This window comes from Leptodactylus fuscus, chromosome 3, assembly GCF_031893055.1.
Source record: "Leptodactylus fuscus isolate aLepFus1 chromosome 3, aLepFus1.hap2, whole genome shotgun sequence".
In the NCBI taxonomy this organism is placed as follows: domain Eukaryota; kingdom Metazoa; phylum Chordata; class Amphibia; order Anura; family Leptodactylidae; genus Leptodactylus; species Leptodactylus fuscus.
In genome coordinates, this window is record NC_134267.1 from 14,261,342 (window position 1) to 14,285,395 (window position 24,054).

The following is a 24,054-nucleotide window of genomic DNA, read 5'->3' on the forward strand; positions in this document are numbered from 1 at the left end:
TTCGGAGACCCAACACATTCTACTTTTGGACTGATGGATGGGGATCAACTCAGAATAAGTCGGAACTAGGGTTCCGATCCTGATCGGCGATCGAGCAAATTTCACAATTGGGACCAGCTGGAAAATGATCAGGAATTGGATTTTGAAATCTCAAGATCAGCTCAACCCTAAAAGTGACTTTTCCCATAGAGAAGCATTGACTAGGGTTGAGCGATCGGCGATCGAGCAAATTTCACGATCGGGATCGACTTGAAAATGATCGGAAATTGGATTTTAAAATCGATCCTGAAATCTCAAGATCGGCTCAACCCTAGTCGGAACTACTATGGTAGTAGTGGCAGCAGTGCAGGGATCCAGAACCCAATGGACCCTCCCAGTGGTGCAACTAAAGTCATGTGGGCCCTGTTGCAATATTTTGTCCAGGGCCCCCTACCTCATCCCTACAGTGAATTCTTGATAGTGATGGTCACGGGTGCTAAGGAGTTTAATCCACCTTAGTGTGGTCGGGGTAATCTGTGGTTCTCCTTGGCTTATGGGCCAGATGGAAGCTGCAATCTCAATACTGATGCCAGTACTTATGGGCCTCCTAAGGCTCCTGGGCCCCGATGCACCCCCTCAAGTTACGCCCCTGGACCCTCCTCTACTCTTAAGATGGCTGTGCACCTTTAATAGCCACAACTAAAATACAAATAACATCTTTATTAGTCCAAAAAAGTAAATATATGTTACCCAACAAAGGGGCTAAAAACTTCACAAAGTGCGTAACAACTATAGGGTCTGACCCCAACATGTGTTTCACTCTGAATCTTCAGGGGGCCTATGCAGTTGATTCATTATTATTGTGGGAAGGCTCCAACAGGGCGTGGGAATGATGGGAAGCTTGTGGTGTGTACAGACCTATTGTGAACAAGTCATCATGGTGGTCTGGGGCCAGATAGAGAAGGAAAGGGAAATGGAAATATGTACAGATGGCATGTAGAGATGAGCGAACACTATTCGAAACAGCCGTTTCGAATAGCACACTCCCATAGAAATGTATGGAAGCGGCCGGCACGCAGACTTTGACGGCGGTCGGCCGCTTAACCCTCCGCGTGCCACGTCCATTCATTTCTATAGGAGCGTGCTATTCGAAACAGCTGTTTCAAATAGTGTTTGCTCATCTCTAATGGCATGGGCTGTGGATAAGTTGCTCACCGGGCCCCTGAGCTTTTAGTTGTGAAGCTGGTAGAGCCCACTGACCCATTTCTCAATAGGTACTTTATGTGTTGCCCATTGAATTGTTACCTTCATTTTCCCCCTTAAAAGGAAAGGTGAGCTAGCCATTAGAGATGAGCGAACACTGTTTGGATCAGCCGATCCGAACAGCACGCACCCATAGAAATGAATGGAAGCACCTGTGACGCCGGCCGGCCGTCGGCAAAGTCGGCGACACAGGTGCTTCCATTCATTTCTATGGGTGCGTGCTGTTCAGATCGGCTGATCCGAACAGTGTTCACTCATCTCTACTAGCCATAGTTTCATTGTTACCAACATCTGAATTGACAATATCACAGCATTTAAAGGGGTATTCCAGGATTTTGATATTGACAACCTACCCTAAGGCCATTAACAGATCAGTGGGGGTCTTATACCCGTCGCCCTTTTCAAGCAACCCAACCTCTTTGCTCTTTACCAAGTACAGTGAATGGGAATATCCACATTTCGGCAGGTTTCTCTAAGCCTTTCCCGTCTTGGCAGAGTTTGCCCAATTTGCCAGGATTGTCCTTGAAGATTTGTGACGGTCCTGGCAAATTCAGGCCAACCGGTAAAGAGTACTGTCCTTTTAAATATCTGCAGCATAATCCTCTAATGATATATGGCATAATAATACACTTGCCATTGCTATTAAACATTACGAGGCGCACAAGGAAAGTATCAATTGATGTAATTATGGGTCTCGATTCCACATTATAGTGATGAATATGAGTCAGCAGCATCCTACTGTCTGGAGAGAATCCCCCATTCATCATCTGCCTTCGATCCGGAGTGAAGTTATGTACAGAGATCTTATATTAACCAGTAATGGATTCCAGGCCGGCTCGGCGCTCACTCCGGACACATTACTGATGGCTTCTCAGTCTTAGGTGTCTGATTGGTTATTGATTATTAGTAAAGACACCATCATGCCAATAAGTGAATATAATAACAGATGGCGCCCGCTACAGGTTACAGACCCTAACCAGAGTATCAGTAATAAATCTTCATTCATCATGCGCTAAACATTGGCATTACCATGTAGTCAGGTACAAAGCCTCATTGTCTTGGGACAAAAAAAGGAACATTTAGACAAATCTGCAGTCTCAGAAATTATGAAACAAAAAGTAGAGATCATAAAGGTGCCCATGTAAAGGGAGTCTGTGCCCAGAGCCCAGCATATCACCCCAGCCCTGCAGATAGATAGGTTAGTGTCACCAGAACCAGCATATCACCCCAGCCCTGCAGATAGATAGGTTACTGTCACCAGAACCAGCATATCACCCCAGTCCTGCAGATAGATAGGTTACTGTCACCAGAACCAGCATATCACCCCAGCCCTGCAGATAGATAGGTTAGTGTCACCAGACCCAGCATATCACCCCAGCCCTGCAGATAGATAGGTTAGTGTCACCAGACCCAGCATATCACCCCAGCCCTGCAGATAGATAGGTTAGTGTCACTGGACCCAGTATATCACCCCAGCCCTGCAGATAGATAGGTTAGTGTCACCAGAACCAGCATATCACCCCAGTCCTGCAGATAGATAGGTTAGTGTCACCAGAACCAGCATATCACCCCAGCCCTGCAGATAGATAGGTTAGTGTCACCAGAACCAGCATATCACCCCAACCTGCAGATAGATAGGTTACTGTCACCAGAACCAGCATATCACCCCAGCCCTGCAGATAGATAGGTTAGTGTCACCAGAACCAGCATATCACCCCAGCCCTGCAGATAGATAGGTTAGTGTCACCAGAACCAGCATATCACCCCAGCCCTGCAGATAGATAGGTTAGTGTCACCAGAACCAGCATATCACCCCAACCTGCAGATAGATAGGTTACTGTCACCAGAACCAGCATATCACCCCAGCCCTGCAGATAGATAGGTTACTGTCACCAGACCCAGCATATCACCCCAGCCCTGCAGATAGATAGGTTAGTGTCACCAGAACCAGCATATCACCCCAGCCCTGCAGATAGATAGGTTACTGTCACCAGACCCAGCATATCACCCCAGCCCTGCAGATAGATAGGTTACTGTCACCAGAACCAGCATATCACCCCAGCCCTGCAGATAGATAGGTTACAGTCACCAGAACCAGCATATCACCCCAGCCCTGCAGATAGATAGGTTAGTGTCACCAGAACCAGTATATCACCCCAGCCCTGCAGATAGATAGGTTAGTGTCACCAGAACCAGCATATCACCCCAGTCCTGCAGATAGATAGGTTAGTGTCACCAGAACCAGCATATCACCCCAGCCCTGCAGATAGATAGGTTACTGTCACCAGACCCAGCATATCACCCCAGCCCTGCAGATAGATAGGTTACTGTCACCAGACCCAGCATATCACCCCAGCCCTGCAGATAGATAGGTTAGTGTCACCAGAACCAGCATATCACCCCAGCCCTGCAGATAGATAGGTTACTGTCACCAGACCCAGCATATCACCCCAGCCCTGCAGATAGATAGGTTACTGTCACCAGACCCAGCATATCACCCCAGCCCTGCAGATAGATAGGTTACTGTCACCAGAACCAGCATATCACCCCAGCCCTGCAGATAGATAGGTTAGTGTCACCAGAACCAGCATATCACCCCAGCCCTGCAGATAGATAGGTTAGTGTCACCAGAACCAGCATATCACCCCAGCCCTGCAGATAGATAGGTTACTGTCACCAGACCCAGCATATCACCCCAACCTGCAGATAGATAGGTTACAGTCACCAGAACCAGCATATCACCCCAGCCCTGCAGATAGATAGGTTACTGTCACCAGACCCCAGCATATCCACCCAGCCCTGCAGATAGATAGGTTACTGTCACCAGACCCAGCATATCACCCCAGCCCTGCAGATAGATAGGTTACAGTCACCAGAACCAGCATATCACCCCAGCCCTGCAGATAGATAGGTTAGTGTCACCAGAACCAGCATATCACCCCAGCCCTGCAGATAGATAGGTTAGTGTCACCAGAACCAGCATATCACCCCAGCCCTGCAGATAGATAGGTTACTGTCACCAGACCCAGCATATCACCCCAACCTGCAGATAGATAGGTTACAGTCACCAGAACCAGCATATCACCCCAGCCCTGCAGATAGATAGGTTACTGTCACCAGACCCCAGCATATCCACCCAGCCCTGCAGATAGATAGGTTACTGTCACCAGAACCAGCATATCACCCCAGCCCTGCAGATAGATAGGTTACAGTCACCAGAACCAGCATATCACCCCAGCCCTGCAGATAGATAGGTTAGTGTCACCAGACCCCAGCATATCCACCCAGCCCTGCAGATAGATAGGTTACTGTCACCAGATCCAGCATAACACCCCAGCCCTGCAGATAGATGGGTCAAATTGTGTTTCCCTTTGTGAACTGTTGGCTCCGTTGCGTAGATATTGATGTTTTTGTCAATATGCAAATTATCCTATTAGCTTAAGGAGCCTATTAGCTTAAGGAGGTTTTCCCTTCAATAATCTGATCATTGGGAGTCTAATAGGACCCCCTAGCAAATAATGAGAACAGGAAGCCCCAACCGATAGAGATAGCTGAGTGCACCACTTGGTCAGCCTCACAAAAGTGAAGGGAGTGGTAGTCATACATGAACTCTTCCACTCCATTCGCACAGGGGACTGATTCTCCTGATCATTGGGGGTCCTAGTGGTTGGTCTCCCAACAATCAGACGCTTATCCCCTTTAAGGCTTTGCAAGTCCACACTGGGTTAGCCGCCGGTGGAATCTCTGATGGCTAAACTGGATGGGAATAAATCTCATCCACATACCCTTGAAAAAATGTATTGCAAAGTGATTTCCGCTGTGGATTTGGAACTTGCACCATGTTATTTATTGCCGTGTATCACATGACAGCGCACAATGCAAAGATTGGAAACCGCTCTAGCCGCAGGGGTTAAACCAATGGCGAAAACCAGGCAGAACTCCATACTGGTATTCCTGGCACACCCCAGTCCATCCGTCTACATAGATAATATATTCCTGCTCAGGTTCTGCATGTCATAGCTTTGCCTCCTTACATTTGCGTAGACAACCTGTTCTGATTTATTTATGTCGGGTTTTTTGCTGCTATAAGACACATCTCTAATGTAAAACATACACAGCGAGCTCGTATACCGAGGTGGCAAGTACCATCTCAGGAGAAGCCCATGGGACGACATTAAAAGAAACCGTGAGGATGGAAGAGAAGCTTAAGGATATCACAGCAGAATGAGAGACGGGGCTAAGCGATGTCAGGGAGAGTCTATAGAGAGTAAGCACAGAGGAGGAAAACAGCCAAACAATGTCAGCCTGTTGTCAAAACAAAATGTCAGCTCAGGTGCGAGCGAGACAGCGCCGACACGAGGAAAACATCCAGACGTAGGAATCCTGGTCTGCAGAGACATTGCAGCGTAGACGGCAGAGGAGGTCTGGACAAGCAGAAGAAGGGTAAAATATATATATATATATATATATATATATATATATATATACACTTATAGGACGGAACATTCCATGGTCAGCAAATAAACTTGTACCATTCCACTATATACTTTCTGTATCGGTTACTGATATCTTACACGATATCTGCTTGAGGGAGTTCAATAAGGACCTTCATTATCCTGGTCATGTGATGATGAACTTACAGGTCCATGACCAGGACAGGTTCTTATCTACTGGAGTGACAGCAAGCAGAGGGAGTGAAAACTGTAAGGAATTTACAGCACAGTGGTGCAGGGGTTAACATTTCTGACACCAGTCAGGGACGTCATAGAAGTAGGCCCAAAGCCTGTCTGGAGTCCGGAGAGGTAAGTAACACTGTTTTTTATGTTCCCTCACCTCTCCTGGGCCTCAGATCATTATACTGAAAAGACCCCTGAGTATAATAGTGCTTGTGGGGCCCGCGGTGTCACTTACCGATCCCCTGCCCCTGCCAGGATCAGTAAGTAAATAGGGCCCATTACCGGCTGGAGTAACTCCAACCAGTAACGGCCTATTAAAAAAAAAAAGATGCAGCGGTAGCGGCTGTCGCTGGGCCACTAATGTCCCGGGCCCTCTGGCAGCTGTTACCGCTTCTACCCCAGTAGTTACGTCCCTGGATGGAACTTACTACAATATCAGTGTCAGGTTCTGTCTTGTGAACGGGGCCTTAAGCTTTTAAAAATTCCACCATGTGAACTTACCCTTGAGTCAGGATTTTGATGCAGAATCCACATCAAGATCCTGACCAAAAAAATGTCTACTATTGAAATCAATGGGAGACGGTCGTTTCTTTGTTCCATGAGCGGTTTGTTCCCGCTCGTGGAAACAAGAAGCGACATGCCCTTTCTTTAGGCGGATTCCGCGACCGATTCGGCGGTCCAGAATCTGAGGCGGCCTCCGCGTCGAATTCCGGACCAAAAAACCCCTTCTGAACTTACCCTTCGAGGCCAATCTACCTGAAGCCATCACAATCATTTTTATTATTTAATTGGTATGGTCCAATAAGAATCTTTTTGTATCTGGTGGAAGGATCACGTGCTACAATCTATTTCCTAATGCAATGGCCCACCACTGTACACAGTCTGTACGTTGCGGTGTAGTTTACGCCGTCCGTGCCCCTTAAATGCTCCACCTTGGTCACGATTACTTTTGGCCACTTCCCAGTCCCGGTAATATGATTTTTGGGAGCAGATGTTTCAAGACGTTCCATGTCGGTTTTAGCATTGATGGAGATTTAATTCCGGATCTGCTTGTCTGACATACACGTTATTACTGTGTCGCGCTGCTGGAACACTAAGTTCTTTAGCTGTCATTCAAACCGTCTTCTTGGAAGCGAGACTCAGATTGGGCAAGAATCAATTATATTAGGCAAGTTTTTTTTTCTAATTTCGGGTAGGTATTTTATCGTGTTCTAGCCAAATATATTAATGGGCAATTTAATGGTAAAATTTCATTCACATATTTACAGATCTGAGGACTAAACTTGGCCATTCACCTGGAGGATATCTGAGCCTCATTGTTGAAGGTGGCCAATGTTTTTGAGCTTTGCTCAACCCCCCACCATTCCCTGGTCTACGGAAGTAAGACTCTTCTGTCTTCTTTTTGGAACGCCCATTTACTTTCTTTTCCACTGGCTACAGAGTAGTCCTTAGTGACATGTTATTGATGACTACGGTCATACTACATGTATAAGAGGGATGTCATAGACTGGCTAAGCCCAGGATAAGCATGGCGTTAGCAGAACGTACTGACACTAACATGCTACACCACCAGGTTGATAGTAGGGGACAAAGAGGAGCTCAAAATAAGATTTGGCACCATTTGGAGAGTGGGCAGAATTCCATGTAGTGTTCAGTACTGTTGGTTGGTGTATCTGTCAGTACTGGACGTTGCAAAGATTGTGACGAGTGTTGGAATCAGAAGAGCAGAGGGATGTAGAGTCCTGAGAAGGGAGCAGCATGGCTTCTTTTCTACGTAATGGTTTGCAGTGACAGAGTTTCACTAGGGGAGAGATATGTCACCATTATTAGATTGGTGGGGGTCTGGCACCTGGACCCTGCACCGATCTGGGTAGCCTAAGTCCTCATCATCAATCAGGAATATTCAGGTAGAACCCGGCTCAGAATGAAACTGTTTGCCCATTTTTAATTTAACAACAATGCAATACAGTAGCACCGCTATACCCTACAATAATAATACAGTGCCGCACAATGCCTAAGTTAATACCGCCATACAGTACTCAAATAATACGAGGGCACAGTGACCAACTAAACGGCTTATACATAAAGTAATGAAATATCAGCGCCATATAGTGTCTAAATAATACTGCTGTATGACTAATATAAAGTCTCAGGTCACAAGACAATGGTGGCGCCCCCTTCAGGCAGGATGCCAAATGGTGCTCTGGGTGCATGCCATAGAATTGTGCCAGTGTGTTATATCAGTACATGACCCACTTTATACTCTTAGTTCACATAGAAGTTTCTGGACCTCAAAGCAATATCTGCATCAGGGCCGCCATCTACCATGGGATGACAGTGGTGTCTTCTTATATGGCAGACGGGTGTCTCAGGTCCAGGTTGCGACCCGTACCTCTCATTCCTATACCTGTATCCCTAGAGAGAACAGCAGAGAAAGGTACAATGTAAAAAAAAATCCTATAATCATCAATAGCCATGTGAGGCAGTGCAGAGAATTGGGCACGTGAAGGGTTAAACGTCCTCTCCTATGGGAAATCACTTTAGCGCATTACTTTCTCCATCATCATATTACCCAGCACGGAGAGCTCAGGATCTTTATTCCTTCATATTTGTCCGCCTAAGAGAGTCCACGCGAGCTTAATAGAAAATATGACAAACTTAGTTTCAATCATTTATGATGCAGGGACAGAAAAGAAATCACTGGGTAAATGTGATCGGACTGTGAAGTGGAACGGCCCGCGCGCGCCTATTAATCTGTCACAGCGTTTTACAGCACAAACAATGGCTCTTTCTAGGGGTAGAAGTGTTACCGCCACATTGCGCCGCCGCCATTGTTTGTGCTGTACCTGCCGATCACCGCTCTAATGAGCTACTCAGCCTGACATCCCTGGCAAATGGAATACACTGAGGAGCTATTTTAGGGCCAGGTAAAAATAGGGCATAAGGCCGGAGTCATGAGGCCATGTAGTCGGGGGCGACACTCTTACCACAGGACAAGGCAGTTGGTGGTTGCTGAAGGTATAACTAAACTTTCGGACAACTTTTGATTTCTGGCATTATTTGTGTCATTAATACATTTGTAATAAACTTTATTAACACATTTTGGCTCCTTTCTTTGAAATCCTGTCTAGGGTTGAGCCAATCTTGAGAATTCAGGATTGATTTTAAAATCCGATTTCGGATCATTTTCCAGCCAATCCCAATCCCGATTGTGAAATTTGCTTGATCGACAATCGGGATCCGATCTTTCCCGATCCCGATCGCTCAAGCATAATTGTATATTATATATTCAGTAGGGTTGAGTCGATCTTGAGATTTCAAAATCCGATATCCGATCATTTGCCAGCCGATCCCGATCGTGAAATTCGCTTGATCGCCGATCGGGATCCTATCTTTCCCGATCGTTCAATCCTAATCCTGTATTCTCTCACTCTTTCCTTGCCGTTCCTGCCTCTCACTGTGTAAGATATACAGTAACATATGTATTACCTAAATCCCGAAGAATCCCTTGAGACCGGAGAATATGCATGAAAGACCTTACAATGATTCTGTCTACCCCTGCGTGGGAACTTTACCACAAAACCTGACAGGAATTGGGACCAATGGTCTAAGAGCTATTGATGGTATTTGGCCACCAAACACTATTCTGAGGGCCTACTATCAATCTACACCAATGATTCCCAAAGTGGTCCAGGTGGACCCCAAGTGTCTCAGCCGCGACACAAATTTCCATAGTTATATCTTCACATTTTTTGACCAATTTTGGGAATATGGTAGAAATGTAGCAGCGGGGGGTCCACCGAGAACAGTGAAATTTTGAAAGTGGTCTACGAGAAAAAAAAGTTTGGAAACCCCTGATCTACACAATCTCCACTTTCAGTTATACCCTAAATGATGCCTTTATAATATTGGCAAGGTCTTCTCCTTGGTCTACTGGAGGATCTTCTGGTACTGATGGGCCGATCCCACCTTGATGGTTCACTATACACCAACGCTGTACTTCTTAGATCGCCCATGAGTGTTGTGACAACATCTGTGAATTTTAGATCTCTCACGAACTCAGGCTAAGCTTAGACGACAGCAATATATTTACCCTAAATCACACCAACAAGTGCAGCGCTCTATGTGTGACGGGGACAAGAAGAGGAGCGGGCTTATATTAGAAGTGACATATTTAATCTGCTAGGAATCTAGATTGCATTATAATAAGAGGCCCCAAACACCTGTGCCATATTGTGGATTTAGGAATACTATCAGATATCACGGCTTCTATCACCTGCCCCCGCAGGATCTCTGGGAACGTTGCAATATTCAGCATATGTATACCATCATGGGGAAAACAAAGTCCACCCTCTCGAATTCTATCAGGACATTATAAAAAAAAGATCTGGTCCTTAGGTCTTAAAATTAGGTAAAAACAACCTCAAATGAACAACACAACTAATTACACCATGTCCTTATTTATACACTATAATGCAAAAGCGGGGTGTGAAAAATGAATTCAATGGGAAGATGTAGCCAGGTGATACTGATTAAATACCCTTGATAATCCACAAGTATGACCAGACCACCTCTATAAAAGCAGAAGTTTGGGCAGTTTGCTGGACTGGATGATTCAGGAGTGTGTTATCACAATGCCAAGGAGGAAAGATATTAGCAATGATCTTAGGGAAGTAAATGTTGTTGTCCATCAATCTCTGGAGGGTTATAAAGCCATTTCCAAAGTCCATCATTCTACAGTGAGAAAGATTATTCCCAAATGGAAAATATAGGACAATCTGCCCGGTAGTGGACGTCCCAGCAAATTCACCCCATAGTTCAGAGCCTCAATTACAATTTAAAGGGATCCTATCATTAAAATGGAATTTTTTTGTCCCTAACATGTAGGAATAGCCTTAAGAAAGGCTATTCGTCTCCTGCCTTTAGATGTCTTCTCCGCGCTGCCATTCGGTATAAATCCCGTTTTTTGTCGGTATGCAAATGAGTTATCTCGCAGCACTGGAGGAGGACCCCAGTGCTCAAACAGCACTGGGGGCGTCCCCAATGCTGCAAGAGAACTCTCCTTCGCCGCTTCCATCTTCTTTTGGAACGGCCTTTCTTTGCGTCTTCTTCCAGTGCTGGCTTCAAACTTCTAGGCCTTGGGCAACCGACTGCACATGCCTGCTGGACACAAGAAAATGGCCGCCTACAATACTGTGTAAGCGGTCATTTTCTTGTGGCCAGCGGGCATGTGCAGTCGGCTTTGCCCTAGGCCCGAGGCTTAGAAGTTTGAAGCCACCGCCGGAAGAAGACGCGAAGAGAGGCCGTTCCAGAAGAAGATGGAGTCGGCGCTGGAGAGGTCTCTCGCAGCATTGGGAATGCCCCCAGTGCTGCTTGAGCGCTGGGGCCCACCCCCAGTGCTGCGAGAGAACTCATTTGCATACCAAAGAAAACCCGTATTTATGTTGGTGCGGAGAAGACATCTAAAGGTAGGAGAAGAATAACCTTTCTTAAGGCTATTCCTACGTGTTAGGGACAAAAAAAATGAGTTTTAATGATAGGATCCCTTTAAGAACCAGGACAAGACTCCTTTATAAGTCAATGAGATCCACTGAGTGCGATTGGTGTTGTTTATGTGATGGATCTCAGCAGTGTGAACAGGGCCTGACTTGTAACATGTACATATATACAATATAGAAGGTACTGAATCAATTGACTAAAAATTACACATAAACCTTTCTTAAGTGTCTGTTACCTACTAGTCCTTATTTTTATCTTAATCCATAGACAGGTGGGAGGTAAAACCTACATGGCTGATATTTATCCAGCCGAACGCTCATGTTGTTTGCAGCGTTGGAAGTAAAAAAATCCATCAGCATCTCGGAAGAATTGAATTTCATTACTCCAGATTTCAGCAATTAAAAATGTATGTGTTCTAATAAAGGCGCAGCGAGATTTATGGAAGTCTTCCTGTCAAGTGCAAAACTATACAAGGCCATGAAAGCCTGCGCGTGACAGAATGGGGACTCGGGCAATAATCTAAACATCAACATTACAGATCCGGGGTGGCGGAGCCCTACAGTATACGTCTGGATGGAGCTACACTGAAATATAGGATTCATTTTGTTGGGTTCAGTTGGCTCGGGTCCAAGATTCGTTTCAGGTATGAACCACACCTTAAAATGGCTTAAACCATAGGGTACAACACTCTCAGTTCTAGAATTCGAAATATTCAGGTCGAATCCGTCTCGGTACAAGTCAGTTCGCCCATCTCTCAGCATGACCTACCCCTGACACATGATTACAATTTCCTCGGTGGTTCCATAGAAAAGCCAGAGCACTTGTGGCTGTCTGTAGACCAATCTGGCAAGTTAGGCCCCGCCCCCAGTGCACTTGCCAGATGATTTGCCTATAGAAAGATGATTATCTCTGCATTGTTTTATCAGTTAGTCACCACAAAGGTATGTTTCGGATGTTTTATTGGTTTGGGAGGTATTTTAGACCCCCTCTAATCCTCCATACTATTACGGTGTATGTTTCGACTTTAAACATGGGCAGCTCCGCACCTCCCATGAGGCAACCTGAAGCGACCGCTTCAGGCGGCGCTATGCCAGGGCCCCAGGGAGGGCGGCATTTTTGCTTACCTAAGCGGTGGATTGGGGAGGCCACTGGAGCAGCGCTCCCCTCACGCTCAGGCAGAGAGCAGGTCCTCTCCCTACCTGCTCTCTGCCTGTGAACGCAGCTAAGCCCCGCCCCTTCTCTTCGCTCCGCCATGCCCCCCTCAGCTCCGCCCCTTCCTCCCGGGGGGGGGGGGAACAGCTTTCTGTCGTCCGCCTCGGGTGGCAAAAAGGGCAGGTTCACCCCTGGCGCTCAGGCTCCGGTAAAAGCTCCCGAGCTTATTATTATTGTCTATGGATTTTGATATGGCCTTTGCCCATTGCCTTCCATCCGTTCTTCTCGGTACTTGCAGACAGTTTTTGGCAGAACCGGGCAGGGAGGTTGTTCCTGCCGCCATCTTGAGGAAAAAAACCCAGATCTTCTGTGGATGTTGCTTGCTCCAATCCGTCTGTCTCTTCATGTCATCCCAGACAGACTGGATGATGATGAGATCAGGGCTATATCTGTGGGGGCCGTATCATCACTTCCAGGACTCCTCCTCCAAAGGGCAAAGGTCACACCAAATTTTGATGGGGTTTGCATTTGACAAAAATAAACTATTAACCCTTGTATTTTTGAAAACACTCTCACGTTGCAGCATTTTGTCTAAAACTTTTGCACAGTACTGTATGTCCAAAAGAGGCGTCCATTTGGTAGTCAAATTAGTATTGCATTTCAACTTGTATACCCTTGAAATTTTACAGGAATGAATGACTTTTCAACCCTTTAGCGCCTCCACTCCACCAAATGGTGATGAAACAAGGACACTTTCCGTGCGTTAACCAAGTGCGGTTTCATCAGTTTTCTTAGTAAATTCCACTTTTAATTTCAGGAAATGTAATCAGATCCATCGCCCACAGCCCACGTACAGAAGAATCTGCAGACTCCCACCCACAGAAGACTTTGAGGTCTGTGCCTGATGTGTTTACTCACATATCCAGCCACAACAGATCCTCGGAATTGGTGTGCGCCATTAATTTCAGCGCAGTTAATTGTTGCATTACCATCAGTAATTAGCTCCTATTTACTGCTCATTACGGCAGACAATGCTGCACAACCATGGGAGCCGGAGAGTGGGATCACTCATTATTTTATTGCACTGTACTTACAGATTATGATGGGCAAGAACATTTAGATAAAATTGTTTATTCTAGACTGTTTGCCCAGCGCTGAATACACAGCCGGTTATAACAAGGCGCAATACATACACCATTATATTGTAAGACACAATAACCCCTTCCACCCTGCACTACCATACTTAGCATATTACCCCAGCCCTGCAGATAGATAGGTTACTGTCCCCAGAACCAGCATATCACCCCAGCCCTGCAGATAGATAGGTTACTGTCACCAGAACCAGCATATCACCCCTGCCCTGCAGATAGATAGGTTAGTGTCACCAGAACCATTATATCACCCCAGCCCTGCAGATAGATAGGTTACTGTCACCAGAACCAGCATATCACCCCAGCCCTGCAGATAGATAGGTTAGTGTCACCCGGCCCAGCATATCGCCCCCACCCTGCAGATAGATAGGTTAGTGTCACCAGACCCAGCATATCACCCCAGCCCTGCAGATAGATAGGTTAGTGTCACCAGAACCAGCATATCGCCCCCACCCTGCAGATAGATAGGTTAGTGTCACCAGACCCAGCATATCACCCCAGCCCTGCAGATAGATAGGTTACTGTCACCAGACCCAGCATATCACCCCAGCCCTGCAGATAGATAGGTTAGTGTCACCAGACCCAGCATATCACCCCAGTCCTGCAGATAGATAGGTTAGTGTCACCAGAACCAGCATATCACCCCAGCCCTGCAGATAGATAGGTTAGTGTCACCAGAACCAGCATATCACCCCAGTCCTGCAGATAGATAGGTTACTGTCACCAGAACGAGTATATCACCCCAGCCCTGCAGATAGATAGGTTAGTGTCACCAGACCCAGCATATCACCCCAGTCCTGCAGATAGATAGGTTACTGTCACCAGAACCAGCATATCACCCCAGCCCTGCAGATAGATAGGTTAGTGTCACCAGACCCAGCATATCACCCCAGTCCTGCAGATAGATAGGTTACTGTCACCAGAACCAGCATATCACCCCAGCCCTGCAGATAGATAGGTTACAGTCACCAGACCCAGCATATCACCCCAGCCCTGCAGATAGATAGGTTACTGTCACCAGACCCAGCATATCACCCCAGCCCTGCAGATAGATAGGTTAGTGTCACCAGACCCAGCATATCACCCCAGTCCTGCAGATAGATAGGTTACTGTCACCAGAACCAGCATATCACCCCAGCCCTGCAGATAGATAGGTTAGGGTTACCTGAATCAATTGGTGTTTCCTGTTGTGAATTGTTGGCTCCGCTGCTTAGATATTGATGTTTTTGTCAGTATGCAAATGTCCTCTTTGGAGAAACGGGTGGAGGGGGGGAGGCCTAGGGGAGGTGTAAAAATCAAAACAACATTCATACTCACCTTCCCTTACGTCTTTTGGGCCTCCTAGCGGCATACAATTTTCTCCTGGTGACATCATGACCCTCAATGTTTCCATGTGACCACTGGTGGCCCAATCACAGGCCTCAGTGGTGACCCTGGGCACATGACGTCATTAGGAGAGCACTCAAGGTCCATGAAGAGCCCCAAAAGAGGTACAGGAAGTTGAGTATGAATGTTTTTGCATTTTTTTTACCTCCCTTGGGCCTCCACCTATTATACTAGAGACACCAGAGTATAACGCTGCAGTCATTCTACTTTGCCTAAGACGAATCTCCACTTGTTTGTTTTTGTCACACTTTTTCTGGTGAAAAAGAACAGCTTTAAGATGCCTAGGCCAACTGAACAAAAACCAGCTACCCAGTGTTTTCAGGCAGTAGATCGCTAGCAAGGCTTTGTATCAGATTACTCAGGTTTTTAGGTCAAGACAGAATTTCTAGAAATCTGAGACCAAGGAGATGAGACAATGATGCAGGGCAGGAGTTAATCTATGGATGTATCTATAGGGGTGGGGTGTATAATATAAATGGCACATGGTAGGTGGGTATCTTAGGCTTTATTACAAAATCTCCATTGGGACCCAAGACCTTCAAGTTTATATATGCAAAATTTAGTGAACAAACATCATGGAGATTCTCAAGAGTTGGTGCGTGTAGGAAACTTTTTTGCCTTTTGCAGAACCTAAAATGAATACAAGCCACACAACAAACCCCCACCCTTATCAAATAAAGACCTCAACCCTAAAGAGATAGACTAGACCACAAACTATATACAGACTCTTGACCACCCCCTGAATACAGTCCACTGACCTCTATACTTATACAGACTGGCCCTTAAAGGGGCTCTATCATTAGCTCTAACATTAGCAATGCCTGAATAGCCTTTTTAAAGGCTATTCACGCATATGTGGGGCTCTATCAGCATGATTTTGCTGATAGAACCCCTTTAATATAGACCGTAAACCCTTCATAAATACTCGTTACCAGTCCCCCATTTATACAGACCCCAGACCAGACCCATAGACATAACCTAGACTAGTCCTCCTACTTTCTGCAATCCCAAGACCAGACCTGCCTATGCACCCCAGACGAGACCCATCTTTTTACAGACCCCAGATCCAATGTACAGTACTCACCTCTTTCTATAGGAATGGAGAGAGGTGAAATTTTATTTAAACCCATGGCGCCCAAAAGTTCTGCCTTCTCCTCTGGAGTCCAGGAGACCTCCCTTCTTTTGGGAATCTCCTGAACTTTTTGGAAGTTTTGGCAAGTATGTGTCACCTCTGGGTCAACTGTATAAACTATTACTAGTAATAATTAATCATAGCAATAATAATCCTAACCACTAACCAGGTTACACAAGAATAACACACGTCCTAGCGTACATTACATAAAGCGCCGCGTTCAGATTCCCTTGATTGGAATGACTGCAAACAAAAGGATTTGACCTTGGACAAAAACAGACAGAAAAAAGTACAGCATGTAATCACAGAAGCACCGCGGGGGTCAATCACGGCCCCAATCCGACTTTAACCATGTAATAACCAGACATCCCCGTCCTATTGACTAAAGAACATTTTACCTTTTGGAATAAAAAATTGACAATATTTTTGTATCCAAAAATTCTCAATTTTTGAATTTACCTGTGCATTACTGACAATGTATTATCGACTCTCTCACTCAATAGGTCACCATTTATTTTGAAACATTATTAGGGACATATTGGGTTTGTGTGATATGGATGGGTCAAAAAATTGGAGAAATAGTGCGGGAGGGTCACTTCATACAGTTATGTCTCATGCATTCTTAAAAATGTAGAAACTGGGTCCTTGTTTCGTATGAAAGATGAGATTCTCCTCTTTCATATGGAACTAAAACTGCAAATTAATATTCCAATCCTGACTAGATTTTCAACTTGTGATTTCTGTAGACAGGTAGATCTGCAAACTTAGTGTCAAGTCTCCTCTTTCATATGTCACCAGAAGTAAGTTTCTGAGGTTTCTAATGCCTGAGATGTAATTGTGATTCTACCAGAATAAATTCAGTAAATATGCTCCATATTGGATCTGCATTGGGTGAAGCACTTGGAAACCGAGTGTTCATGTCATGGGAAAAGTCCTAGCCACCCAATGATTTCGGAAGAAGCAATGAACAGCTTTTGCGCTGTGTACGAATATGGACCTAGAAAGTCCTACAGGTTTTACTAGGGGTGTAGCTATAGAGGATGCTGAGATAGCAAATACTACTAAGACCTAGAGAATCGGGGCGCCAAGGTTTCTACAACATAGAAAGACAGCAGTATTACAGGTAACACATGGTAAGTGAGGGGCCTATTACCTGTTTTGTATATTGCATAGATACATGTACGTTGTAAGTCATACAGATTAGATCTTCTTCAGGAGTTGAAGACAAGAACCAAAACGTTGTGACTTTTTCATTACCTTGCAGGGCGGATCAAAGGACAGGAATTCACTGAATGTTAGAATTTGGGGCCAAAGTTAACATGTTCTGTGCACTGAGCAGGTACAAAGTCTCATGGTCCCTTCTTTTTTTTGCCAAGGATACGGTCACTGACTACGATTACAGACTCCTGCACAAGTTAAAGGAACGGCTTATGCCACCTTGAAGGAAGGTTAACCTACTCTTCTCCATTTTTATGATACCTGAATGCTCTACAAGAACGTTGGATTGACTTTGCCAGAAACAACAATTCAACCAATGGTGCAGTGATCTCCATGATGGCATGACCTAACAACCTGTAACTTCTTTCTGTGGGACTACATCAAATACTCCAAGGAAACCAAGCATATCTCCACCACCCCAACCACAGAATCTGAAGAACCCAAGATAACACATCACTTAAATAGTGGAGTCCATGTCCTGGGAGATGCTGAAACGCGTCTAGACATCTGCCACCAATGGAAATCACATAAATCTTGAATATATTGAGCGTCTTTTCATGTAAATAAATTTGTGTTCTATTCCTTCTGCAATAATTTAGCAAATTTCTTTATATATATAAATGATCAGTACTCGAAGATCCTCCGGCAAAATAACCCGTCCCTTGTTAGGACAATTTATTGCCCCAGCACTCGCTCGCTGTTAGTACATGGCCTGCCAATTTATTGACTCTATAGATCAGAAGATTTTTATTCTCGCTCTTTCCCTTTCCAATCTGTTTTTATATAGGCTATAAAAGCAGGGGCCGGTCATGAGTATATTTAATGGCTGCCGCAAGTTCTGCAGATCTGCCTTGGGCCATGAAAATTCGGTCATTGCTCGTAATGTGCTTTTTGAAAAAATGTGCCCTTCAATGATCAACACCATTATAACTGTTCACCTAGAAAACTATAACTATCCACATGATGTCTGATCACGACTGAGACCTTGTAATCTCTTGTACGGGGGTCCGGAGCCCCGTTCCTCCTCACTACACAACCCCTTAAAGCCTATTGACTAGGGTTGAGCGATCGGGATCGGAAAAAAATTGGATGCCAATCGGTGATCGAGTAAATTTCACAATCACGAGTGGGTTCCGATCCCGCCTAAAAAAGATCAGGAACAGAATTTTGATCCCGATCACTCAACCCTTACCTGCAACTTAACTGTAACTTACCTGCACAGAACCGCTGCCGCTCCCCGGAGCTACAGGCAGTTGTTCTCTGTCCTCTCCGCTCTCATTCAGACGTCGGCAGAGTGCCGTGCGTGCCCCAGCCTCCCTAGGCTAGTGTTACTGATGCTGGGAGTAGGCGGGGCTTGTTGTGGCATAGGAGAGTGTGGGCGGGTACAGGGAGGGGAGACGTGAGTGATTCACTAGGGAGGTGGGGCGCGTACTGCACTCTGCTGGCGTCTGAATGAGAGAGGAGAGAAACGGTCAGAGAACAATGACCTGGAGCTCCAGGAAGCTGTGTACACACCGCAAGGGGAAGCGGCAGCGGTTCTGTGCAGGTAAGCAGACACCATGGGGGTCTAAGTAGCCGGCAAATTTTTTAATCACTGCACAGCCTGGAGTCCAAAAATTGAAGCCTTCAATTTATTGGACTCCATGCTGTGTAGTAAATAGGATCGATTTTCGATCATTAAAAAATCCCATTGACTTGCATTAGGATTGGAATTGGGATCGGGATTGGATGTAAAATGATCAGAAATTGGATTTTAAAAACGATCCTGAAATCTCAAGATCGGCTCAACCCTACTATTGACATACAGAGCCCTTCACGCACAGGAGATCCTTGAGTACGGGTTTCATATGCTTTCTCCTACACGGTAAGCGGTGACCCCTTATAATAATCCTATAATTATGTGCCCCCTTTTTGTTCTATTAGCTATTATATTACTGGTTTAGTGGTTGCTATACAATGTCTGGAAGATTATGGAACATTTCCTTTTATTACAGGCTTTTTCGTATTCTCTTGGCCTTGGCTAAATATAATGTACGTCTTCCTACATATCAGCTTGTAATTGTAGCCTGCCAGCGCCCCAAAGTATGGAAAGATTTCCATCAGAGAAGAAACCGCCCTGAATGCCATCTCATGAGCCCCGCGCAAGAGCCTCAATATGACAAATGGCTTTAATATTAGACTATAATTTGCATTTCACTTGCACCTGTAGATTTAACTCCGCAGAGCTGCAACCTGGCGCCGTGTCACATGGCGCGCTAGTAATGGTGGGAGTGGGGCCTGGCTTTTTGCGACACATTTGGGCTTATTATTGCTACATTTCTGTGCTCCAAAGATATAATTTTATCAAAATGTCAAAAGTAATGGTGCCAAAAGTGAAGTAAATGATGTAATTATAATGTTATAACACTCTGCTCCCTCATCCTACCGTCTCCTGACTTTACCTCCGTAGCACCGGTTCATGGAAAAAGGAACGTTGTGATTCTGTAGTAAGATCTGGGGATACAATACAATGGTGTGAGGTGGTGCAGGGCCCCATCAGGGCAAATTTTCTGACACCTCCCCCCTTCCTGTTTAGAGGATCGTACGAAAGACAAGGCTCCCCCTTGGATACAGGCTATTGAATAGTATTTGCAACGATGCATGCAGTTGGTAGCAGCAATAGAGGGCGTCCACTGTCCTGATGGTGGTCCTGGTACTAAGAGAAAAACAAGGGTATTATAGAGGACCAGTCACCACCTCCACCAACTCCAGTACTTAGCATTAAGTGCCGCTCCACTGATTCTGGCACTGCTGATATTTTTCTCTAGCCCCCGCCATCCCTGAATAATTGGTGCAGTTAGTTTTGGTGTCTGATATGCTACTTAGGGTCTGTCAATTGGGAAGTGTCAGGCAAGGGTCGTGATTCAAAGCTCCAATCAGAGGCAGAGCTCAAAATCACCCCCTTGTCTGCTCCTGGCTGACACCACCCACCTGACAGTACAGAGACTACAGGGACCAAAACTATCAGCATTGATTGCTTGGAAAAGTGGGGGCTAGAGAGATAATACCAATTGTGCCAAAATGAGTGGGGGGGATGTAAAGAGATGGACTTGGGTGAAGTGGTGAAAGGTTCCCTACAAATCACACTTCCCCCAACATAGGCAATGTAAAATATGTCATAGTAACCCCACCTACCATATGTGGTATTTATAATACTGTATGGGTATCTTGTATAGTCCACACCCCATCTATGGGTTTAACAATATTCCCCAGTTTTTTGGCATAATTGCATTAAAGGGATTCTACCACTAAAACACTTTTTTTTCTAGTTACCACGTCGGAATAGCCTTTAAAAAGGCTATTCGTCTCTTACCTGTGGAAGTGCTCTCCGCTGCGCCGTTCGTTCAAAATACCGGTTTGTACCGGTATGCTAATGAGTTCTCTCGCAGCAATGGGGGTGTCCCCATCGCAGGAGCAGCGATGGGGGCGTCCCCATTGCAGCTCGAAAACTCACCGCAGCGCCGCCTCTCCGGTCTTCGGTGTCCTCCCCTTGCCTCTTCAGCGTCTGTCGGACGCCTGCGCAGTATGCTCTCTGTTCGGTGAAGATTGTCGAACGTACTGCGCATGCGCGAAAGTTCGGTGCCCGCACTATGGCTGGGATCGCAATTTCGCGCATGCGCAGTACGTTCGGCAATCTTCGTCGAACAGAGCGTACTGCGCAGGCGTCCGACAGTACGCTGAAGAAGCAAGGGGAGGACACTGAAGACCAGAGAGGCGGCACTGCGGTCGGTTTTCGAGCTGCAATGGGGACGCCCCCATCGCTGCTCCTGCGATGGGGACGCCCCCATCGCTGCGAGAGAACTAATTAGCATACCGGTACAAACCAGTATTTTGAACGAACGGCACGGCGGAGAGCACTTCCACAGGTAAGAGACGAATAGCCTTTTTAAAGGCTATTCCGACGTGGTAACTAGAAAAAAAAGTGTTTTAGTGGTAGAATCCCTTTAAAAAAGGGTCTTAAGAAAGGCTATTCTTCTCCTACCTTTAGATGTCTTCTCTGCGCCGTCATTTGGTAGAAATCTGGGTTTTCTTCGGTATGCAAATAAGTTCTCTCACGGCACTGGGGACAGGCCTCAGCCCTCAAACAGCACTGGGGGAGTCCCCAATGCTACGAGAGAACTCTCCAGCACCGCCTCCATCTTCTTCTGGAACGCCCTCTCCCTGTGTCTTCTTCCGTACTGGGTTTCAATCTTCTAGGCCTCGGGCAGAGCCGACTGTGCATGCCCCCACGGCCACACGAAAATGTCCGCTGTAAGCGGCCATTTTCTTGTGGCCTATGAGCATGCACAGTCGGCTCTGCCCGAGACATAGAAGTTTGAACCCAGCTCCGGAAGAAGACACAGGGAGAGGGCGTTCCAGAAGAAGATGGAGGCGGCGCTGGAGAGTTCTCTCGCAGCATTGGGGACGCCCCCAGTGCTGTTTGAGTGCTAGTGCCCGCCCCCAATTCCGCAAGAGAACTCATTTGTATATTGAAGAAAACCCGGATTTCTACCGAACAGCGGCACGGAGAAGACAACTAAAGGAAGGAGAAGAATAGACTTTCTTAAGAAAAAAAACGTATCCAATGACAGGATCCCTTTACGCTCTCCATCATGCAATACTTTCAGTCATCTACACTTTGATGAAACAGGTTAGCAAAAAAAATCTTGCTGATAGTTTTCCTGTCACTTTGTACAGCTCTATATAACAAGCTACCTGTATATATAACAATAGTATGGTTAATAAAGTTACAAAATGTAATCTAATGCCGAGAATCTGACCATGGTAAGTTCTACATAAACCGCCTACCATATGTATCAGCATATACATCATGAAACGCGGCGACTTCACTCTCATCTCTCCCAGGACTCCACATCTTACAGCTGACAGCTTTTATTTATTGCGCGCATCCAGTTCCTGGAAATGCCGTGCGCTGTAACGCATGATATGGATTCTATTGATCTGACCTTGTGTATTCCCTTCTTGTGTGAAGCCATCCTGCATGCAGAACATCACATTACCCCGCGCCCAGCTCTGCAGTTTTACTACGTCCTTATAAAACTTTCAGGTTCATCTCTATAGAACAACTTTATAAATGGATGCAGTCACCGTGGGGGTCTACGAGTATATGGCTTTAGGGCACTCTTCCTTATCTGGATAGAACATGGTGCAATGAATTATGGGTAGGGCTGAGCCGATCTTGAGATTTCAGGATCATTTTTAAAATCCAATTTTTGATCATTTTCCATCCGATCCCGATCGCGATCGTGAAATTTGCTCGATCTTTCCTGATCGCTCAATCCTAACTATGGATCTGGGGTCCAGAGGTGCAGCTGGAAGCTTTTGGCACTATGTAAAGGTGATATCCAAATCCAGCATCTTGGAAGAGCAACTCCTACCATATGATGATGGTGGTGTAGTTATAGAAGTCTTGGTAGTCTCGGTTGCAACCAGGTCACATAGTCCAGGGGTCTCACAGGCCCCCCTGCATTGAATAACCTATTTTTCACTTCAGTGGTCCCATTATACATATCTTTTCATAACTTCCTGAATATAAGCAACTCTCTGCGGCCCACCCAAAACAGGTCCGGGACCCACCACCTGCCTACTTCCCCATGAGAATACGGTCTCATGTGGTCCTCCCCACTGCCATGGCGTCTGCCACCAAGGGGAACCCTACACAAGCATGTTAAAGCGCCAACTAGACACTTGGGGTTAGACCATGTGTAGACCCACTTCCAAATGTCAGGGATCCGGACGCGACTGATGGGTGCAGAGATACTGGAGAGGACCACAGCAGTCAGCCCAAAAAGTAGAGCCACATGCATAGAATACTCTATGAGGTTATAATCCCCTACAATGAGAAAGGGGACCACAAGGTCCAGAGACCTGATGAGAGAGGGGCACAAGGATATATATGGGACGTCTATGAGGCTGGAGGCAGGTAAATGTCCTATGGGGGCCCATGCTGCTCTTTAGAAAGATGTAAGACTTGGCCAACCAATCAATATGGCAATGATGTGTAAGAACACCCCAAACTTACCAGTGAGGGGTCTAGCCCAAAAGATGGCGTCAATACAAAATGGCGGATTTACTTTGGGGCCTATCATAGAGTTGTGTCTTGTCTAATCCAGCCCCTGCCCCAAGTCCTCTGCAGCCAGATGGACCTACTTAAAGCCTCTCTAAACCAGAACAGCCGTTCACATTCAGAATTTACTTCATCATCTCAGGACTCTTCCATTTATCATGTATGATGAAGTCTGTGATAACCCTGAGAGTAGAGATCTGCGCCTGTACATTGGTCTCGCTTCATGCGGCGCTGCATACGGATAATCTACCATGATGTTATGACTGTGACAATGAAGAATGAGTATGTGCGACCTCTGTTATTAGGCTCATTACTATAAGTCACCCATGTACCATCTCTGGCCAAGGACGTCCTTGCTGTAAGAGGTCACTGGTAAGTACTGGGTAAGGACTACTGAAAATGATTAACAACGCAGACATTTGTCTTAAAGGGATCCTATCATTAAAATTGTATTTTTTCTGCCTAACACGTAGGAAAAGCCTTAAGAAAGGC

The 24,054-nt window shown here is 45.9% G+C and overlaps 2 protein-coding genes across 3 annotated transcripts in view; one reads left to right on the plus strand and one right to left on the minus strand.

The window, feature by feature from the left end:
- Positions 1 to 17,679, plus strand: part of HHAT (hedgehog acyltransferase) — a 346,637-nt gene extending 328,958 nt beyond the window's left edge. Inside the window, exon 12 of the mRNA XM_075267136.1 lies at positions 17,615 to 17,679. Coding sequence (XP_075123237.1) covers positions 17,615 to 17,628 — 14 coding nt within the window. The 3' untranslated portion in view covers positions 17,629 to 17,679. The remainder of the gene's footprint in view (positions 1 to 17,614) is intronic.
- Positions 1 to 24,054, minus strand: part of KCNH1 (potassium voltage-gated channel subfamily H member 1) — a 214,055-nt gene that overhangs the window by 118,725 nt on the left and 71,276 nt on the right. The gene's annotated exons all lie outside the window — the stretch shown is intronic.